This window comes from Parasteatoda tepidariorum, chromosome 9 (assembly GCF_043381705.1).
Source record: "Parasteatoda tepidariorum isolate YZ-2023 chromosome 9, CAS_Ptep_4.0, whole genome shotgun sequence".
Taxonomy (NCBI): Eukaryota; Metazoa; Arthropoda; class Arachnida; order Araneae; family Theridiidae; genus Parasteatoda; species Parasteatoda tepidariorum.
In genome coordinates this window covers 31303649-31311731 of record NC_092212.1, presented here as the reverse complement: position 1 = coordinate 31311731, position 8083 = coordinate 31303649, and the positions used below count along the sequence as shown (strand labels likewise).

Genomic DNA, 8083 nt, shown 5'->3' with positions numbered 1-8083 from the left:
CTAATAATTCTTTTTATGTTCCTAACTAATAGAGAACTACTAGGAACTTAAATCTCAGCTAGGTAACACAGTTGAAGACATAAAAATTTTATTTTGAACAATTGTGTATTTGAAAAGCTATTGAAATCTTTAAATTAGGATTAAAAATCTAATACTGAACAAATTTTAATGCTATTTTTGGTAATTACTATAAGAAAACATAAAATTAAGATAATAGTGTTAGAAGATCAAATATATTAAATAAAAATCTACTGGCATTAAATAACCTTTTATAGCATAAGTATACTTTAAATATAGACCACAATAAAAATATGAGTTAACTAAAGATCCACTGAAAGCTCAATGGTTGTTGAGTTGGTTGAAAGAATACATTTCTGAAAATAGAAAAACTTTAATCATTCTATCAAAGATTTATGCCATCATTACTTTAGAAAGGTAAGACAATGTGAGATTTTAGGTTTGTAAATTAAATGCAGATTCCACACAATATGTTTCTATTTAACTATAAGATTTCTTGGTACTTTTGTATGATGATTTTCGCCAACATTTCGCAATGCCATTTTCGTATCTTCCAATTTTTTTTTACATAGTAATTGATCATAAAGAAATAGAAAAAATGCAAAATATAACTTATTCCATGCAAAAAAATGAGACAATATTTAGATCTGAATCACATACAAATTTATTTTGGGATTTGGTGAAAATGGTCAACGGGATATGTAAGTATTGATTTCGTCTTTTTCTTTTCTTTCTAAATTACTTTTTTTCTTTAGACAATTTTGTATGAATTAATTCAAAATTAAAATTTTATATAGTTAAAAGACTAAAACCTATAGTTAAAGACCAAAAAAATTGCTGAATTACATAAAATATTTTTTTTTTATTAAAAAAACTAAAATAATATGTACCTTATATTTGTTATTACATTCATTAAAATTCCTTGACATTTAAAAATTTTAAAATTCCTTGACACTTTGAGATATAATAAAATAAACCAATAACAGAAAATGTGAATATAAAGTTAAAATTTATTTCTTCAGCTCAAAACTACAATTTTCACTTCGATGTAATTATTATTAACAAAATTTTATACATATGTACAATAGTAGTACTACTAATTTAAGCTGCTCAACAGTCAATTGGAGCGAAAGTCTTGGTAAACATCCCTGTAAATGATCTGAAGATATGCCATCACAATTTTAATCCGCTGCATAGGGGATGATCTCACTTTTGGTAACAGTAGAACAGGTTTCCCTTTACAGGCTAATCAAAATGGTCAACCAACACTCACTGAACACAGTCAATGATGCTTGACTTTAGTGATTTACTGAGAACCGTTTTTTACAATCAGTCTGCTGTGGTAAGTATATTTGTATAAATTAACTCATTAATTCAAAATAATAAAAAATAATTTATGCATGATGAAAAATATTATATTAAAAAGTAGTAATAAATATATATTTACACCAAGTGGATATTTCTTTGATAATTGACCTGCCATCTACCAATTAGTGGACTTAGATAAAAAGAAAAACTTTTAATTTTCAAATAAAAAACTTTTTCAAAACAAATAAAAAAAAATCAATTAAAAAACTTCTTTTTGTAAGTAATTATATGCTCTTGTAACTAGTCCCAATTCCTTTCACTGCCACCTAATTTTGACGAAATTTATTCAAAATTATTGATTTTTTTAAAAAAGTGTTTCAATTTTTATAAAACTCTATATTGATTATTAAGCATATTAGCATGTATTTGTTTAAATTTAGCAATTTTTAAAAGATATAAAGCTAGTTATTAACTTAACAAATTGTCTGATCTTGTATCCTAGTTTTTTAAAATTAACGGCTGGGAAGAATATGGGAATTCTGAAAGTTTTTATTTTTAATAATCAGTAGTAGTTAAACAAAAACTTCACAATGGTGAGAAATTTTCTCTGTGAACTGCACTCACAAATTCATGTAAATTGTGCATTAAAAATTTATGCCAATGAGCTTTAAAAAAAACATCAGTTTTACTTCAGATCTATAAACATAAACATTTCTACTCAGGGGTCTGTCCAAGCCAAATTTACTACCATTTAGCGGTACCATCACAAATTCAAGTTTAGGAAAAACGGTAGTACTTTCTTTTAAAATTTTATTTTTGTGTCTCGTAAGAAACAATAAATAAATCCATATTTTTACCACATTTTTATGTTGATTTTTTAATATAATTTTTAATTTTCACAAATTATGTCTAAATTTTCACAAAATAGGTACCTATCAGAAAAACCTAGACAGACCCCTGCTACTATCAATGAGGCTGATATTTAACATTCTGCAAGCAAAACCATCAATAAAATCTATAAATAATGTTTAAAAAAATTGCCGATTAATCTGTGTTTGCAAAATTAAACAGAGGAAACGTAACTGAGCTCATTTGCTTCTTTAATTAGTCACAAAATTAAAAGAAGAAAAAGATTTTTTTAATACTTTGATCAACAAAACTATCTTATTCCTTTAAAAGAACACTAAACACAAATACATTAATCCAATATTTTAAAAACTATGTATCAAAAAAACAAAAAAAACTTCATTACATATAGGAATTGGCCACCTTGTAGTCTAAATTATGTCATTCCATCATTATATCATTGAAAAAAAAAAAAAAACTAGCAATAAAACAATTCTAAATAAAATCTTTTAATTAATTAATAATTACAATATCATTATTAGGGTTTTAAAGGCTCCTCATATTTAAAATTTTCACAACTCTCACTTTCAATCACAATTTCATTTAAGCCAACACAATCCCCTTTAAATGAAATTATATCACAAAAATCTTTATCAGAACTAGAAATAACTGTATGAGTCTGTGCATGCTTTTCCATTTCTGCACCTTCACTAGACACAAATGAACACAACAAACATTTAAACAAATGTTCATCGGAATGCAATGTACTATGTTTTTCTAAGGCAACCTGACTTTTAAACCTTCTATGACAAACAGTACAGTCATATTTTCTGTTACCAGTGTGCGTTAGGTAATGCTTTTGCAAATTGGATTTCAAGGTAAAAGCTTTCGAACAAATGCCACAAACGTAAGGTTTCTCTCCTGCATGAATTAAATGGTGTTTTTCAAGGTAGGCTTTTGATGAAAATCCTTTACCGCATTCACCACATGAAAATCGTAACCGCTCCTCTGAATGTATGAGAATATGTTTATTAAGATTGGTTTTTAGTGTGAAAGCTTTTTTGCAGACAGGACAAACATGTGGCTTTTCTCCTAAGTGTATTAGTTCATGTTTTTCTTTGTATTGACGGGATGTGAAACCTTTACCACACTCCAAACAAAAATAGCGTTTTTTATCAGGATCATGAGTCACTGAATGTTTGACAAGATTATCTTTGAGAACGAATGATTTTTGGCAAACATCACATTGGTAGGATCGATCTCCTTTATGGAGCTTAATGTGTTTGAAAAGATAAGTCTTTGAAGAAAAATTACGATTACATATTTCACAAATATGCAACTTTTTTCCGATGACGTTAGTCTCAGTACTAACTTTATCGCGTAATTTGGAACCTACAGCCCATGTCTCATTAATTTTTATATTTTTATTACAATTTCGTTTCGTTGAACTTGTTAGTTTAGTCTTTATTGTCTTCGACTCGAAAGATTCACAGATTTCAACATCATGAGATTTTAAATGCTCTAGCAATGATTTTTCTTGAAGGAATGCTTTTTTGCAGATTCCACAAACATGAGGAACAACAGTCAATCGTGTTTTATTTTTGATTTTAGTAGCATTAACGACTAGCATGTTTAACAATTGCTCAAATTCAACAGAACGTCAAGTAGACTGGTAAATGAGATCATAAGAAAAATTCCTTTGCTCTCTGCGCAATATGAAATCAAATACATCCGTATTTTATGATTATGAGATTAAATGTTCTATTGTTGGATAATAATAACAATTTGTAGCAAGACTTTGGTGCAATGACAATCTACACAAAAAGCTAGTTTTGTTTTCTGTCTCTTTGTTAATGACAATAACAAATAATTAGTTGCTATCAACACTTCCGGTTGCCTAATTTTGTTTCAATAGGCACCTGAAACACCTTCTGAACAATTTCACGAGTTGGAAAATAGGAATCCCAAGAGAGAAAAGGAAATGCTAATTTGCCTCATGGCAACAGCCTCTCAATTGGATTACCAGGGTTGGGCTCTTTTCGCGTGATTGGCGCTTTCCTCACTACCACGATAAAATCAATCCTAGGAATCGAAGTTTTAATTATTGGCTTAGCTTTTATCAGGCAATAAGTTTGAGTTGGACGTTTTTCTAAAGTTAAGAAAAGAAGTAAAGTAAAGAATAAACTTAGAGTTAATATAAATCTGATAAGAGTTTTAAATCCTTGCTCTTATTATTTTTGGTCCAAATTATACAATTTATAAAACCAAAATTTTCTTCTATTTTATTTATCAAAGTTAAGATAAAAGGTAGACATTATTTCATGAAAATGGTCTTTAAATACTAATTAGTTGACAATTTAAAAAGTATATCACACAAGAAATGAATTCAATGATATAATGAGTTCCGCGTGATCTAGAGCAAATACAGTATATTATTGCAAGGAGCTACATAAACATATTTCAATACAAAGTTTGGAGGCTTTAACGCAAAAGATTCATTTTGATATACTTACTAGAGAAAAAAAGAAGAGAAAAGAAAATGACATTAACTTCATGGCATTACTGAGCCAAATTGCTGTGGTTAGTCCTACTGAGAGAATAACCCCTGCTCTGTGTGTTAACGCGTGGAATACAATATTCCTTTCTTATGACTAGACAGCGGATAATATGCAATTGCATACGTGCATATGCAATTGCATATTTTAGCACTTTTTGCCATTTGTGCATATAAATGCATAAAAAGATATATTTGCTCTTATAAATGCATATTTTTAGCATTTTATGGCCTTTCCCTCCTAAAACCATATCACTATTCTTTTTATGTTAGCATAAGGAACGCTTTAAATTTTGTTTTGTCGTTCTTTATCACCTGAAAGGGTCAGCTGGATTGATGTTGCTGGGGGTGATTGCAATCACGTGAAAAAGATGTAGAAATGAGGTGTGTGTCGGGAAGGGGGTACAAAGGGCCCACCCAAACAGACATTCGTCATAGAAACCTCAGAAAGGGATGGTCAGATATTCTATGAAGGGATGTCTTTTCCTGGAATGAATAATTGTCAATCTGTGTGGGAAAAATAAGGCTTCTGTGGTAGGTAGAAAATGACCTCCCTTTCCTGTGATTGATTAGTTAAAAGGTGGAGTGAATACATTTTCGGAGAGAGCTGCTATTCTAACTTATTTCGATAGTCCATCCGATAGATAGATAGCTTCGACATCCATCAGTTGAATGCGTAGTTAGTGAAGCTTGGAACGTGATTTTTGACTGCTGAATTTTATAATATGTCAAAAATTAAGTCGACTAAATCAAATTTAATGAAGACATGGATTTCGGACTATGGGAAGGACTTTACGACCGATGGGGAAATAGTATTTTGTGTGATTTGACAAAAACACATTTCCTGTGGAAAAAAAGTGCCAAATCGATCAACGTATAAAGACTAATGCTCACTCCGCGAAGAAAAAGCAGAATACAAAAGGATTTGTTCAAAGTTTATTAACTATTCCTGTTCAAGCAGCTAAAAAGGAAAGTGATTTTTCTAGTGATTTATGCAAAGCCTTAGTAAGCAGCAATATTCCTTTAAAAAAGTTAAATAATCCAAACTTAAGACAGTTTTTTAAAAAATATTGTACCAATCAGATCATTCCCGATGAATCGACTTTAAGAAAGAACTACCTTCAACCGATATATAAAGAAGTACTGGATGATATTCGACTGATATTGGAGATGGCCCTATATGGATTGAAGTAGATGAGACGACAGATAAGTGCGATCGCTATATTGCTCATTTTATTTGTGGAAAAATGGATAACACTTATGACCATTTCATAAAATCCTATAAAAAAGCATTTACAGATTCCAAGATTTCTGGCAAATATATTTATGAAATGGGTATACAAGCATGAAAAGCTTTTTGTATTTGAAAACAATAATTATTAAAGTAAAAGCAGTAAATCCAACTGTTGCTTTCTTGAATGAAAAATAAAAGCTTACTCATTTGTATTAAAGAAATAAAAATACAAACATGTATTTTTCTCTTGTATTTCACCATATCTTTTGGCAAAAACAAGACGTTAATGTTAAACGATGAAGGTAATAATATATTTGCGAACTGTATTCATAATATGAAGAAATTTATTGCTAACATGTTTATTTTAAAATAAAATAGTTATGTATTTTGTTAAATAATTGTAATATTTGTTATGATTTTTTGATTCTTAATTACTGGGGATTCGTATAAAAATTTGAAAATCAAGAAAAAAATAAAGTTCAAGCGATTTATTTTGCAACTTTGAAATAAATCTTAAGAATTTTAGAAAATGGGGGTTGGCAGGTATGATATGTGCGTTGACAAAACTTTATATCACATTGGAAAAAATTCTTTATAATATTCACTTAAATAAATGTGTTTAAATTTTGGTTACTTTTAATTTTTCGAGAAGTTATGAATTTTTATCTTTAGTATGAGAAGAAACAAAAATTGTTTTTAACACAAAAATATTATGAAAAAATTCACTCTTATATTGTAATCTAAGAAAATCTTTAGTGTGCATATGTTACCGGTAAAGTATGAAATCCGACATTGTATAGAATGACAAGGCATTGTATAGAATGCCTAAAATTAGCCGGCAAAGTATGAAATGATTTATATTTCACACATTGCCTAGGTATTCTATAGAATGCCAAATTAGAAACCGGCAAAGTATAAAATTCGTCTCCGATTCGTCAAAATGTTATTCAAAAATGACATATTCAAAACGTCATCCAATTTTATATTAATTTAGTCGTGGATATATTTACATTTATTCGTTATTTTAATACTTACTGACGATAGATTAGAAGAAACATCAGTGTTTGGAGTATCGGACAAATATATACCGGGCAATGGCACTTGACCTTAAAAAATATCAGTGTAAGGTATACCGGGCAGTGGCACTGAACCTTTAAAAAAACCCTCAGTGTAGGGTAAACCGGGCAAATGTATACCGGGCAATTGCACCGCACCGAACCTTAAAAAAACATCAGTGTAGGGTATACCGTGCAGTGGCACTTAACTAGACCTACTATATATTTCGGACATTTACCAAAGGCCTAGTCATACTAAGTCTAGTTAAGTGCAATTGCCCGGTATACATTTGCCCGGTATACCCTACACTGATGTTTTTTTAAGGTCAAGTGCCGCTGCCCGGTATACCCTACACTGGTGTTTTTTTAAGGTTCAGTGCCACTGCCCGGTATACATATGCCCAGTATACCCTACACTGATGTTTTTTTAAGACCAAGTGCCATTGCCCGGTTATATTTGCCCGATGCTCCAAACACTGATGTTTCTTCTAATCTATCGTCAGAAAGTATTAAAATATCGAATAAATGTAATTATATCCACGAATAAATTAATCTGAAATTGGATGTAATAAATATTTCCGACATTCACCAAAGCGACTATGCGATTGTCAACATTCACCGGAGAAAGTCAACAATCACCGATTTCGCTCATTCACAGTAACATGCACATCATTTACATAATAACCTCATCATGACGTTTATTTCATACTATGCTATTTAGGGCATCCAGCATTGTATAGAATGCCTAAGCATACTATCCAATGCCTAGGCAAAGTATGTAATACTTCTCACATTTCATACTTTGCCTAAAAACTTCAGGCATTCTATACAATGCCTAGTCATTCTATACAATGCCGGCGTTTCANGATTCCACAAACATGAGGAACAACAGTTAATCGTGTTTTATTTTTGATTTTAGTAGCATTAACGACTAGCATGTTTAACAATTGCTCAAATTCAACAGAACGTCAAGTAGACTGGTAAATGAGATCATAAGAAAAATTCCTTTGTTCCCAGCGCAATATGAAATCAAATACATCCGTATTTTATGATTATGAGATTAAATGT

At 30.2% G+C, this 8083-nt stretch overlaps 1 protein-coding gene across 1 annotated transcript; it reads right to left on the bottom strand.

Moving 5' to 3' along the window:
* Positions 1-1010: 1010 nt before the first annotated feature.
* On the bottom strand, positions 1011-4185 carry LOC107448842 (zinc finger protein OZF). The gene has a single exon (XM_016064196.3). The coding sequence runs from the start codon at positions 3800-3802 to the stop codon at positions 2711-2713; it is 1092 nt and encodes a 363-aa protein (XP_015919682.2). The 5' UTR covers positions 3803-4185; the 3' UTR covers positions 1011-2710.
* Positions 4186-8083: the final 3898 nt, after the last annotated feature.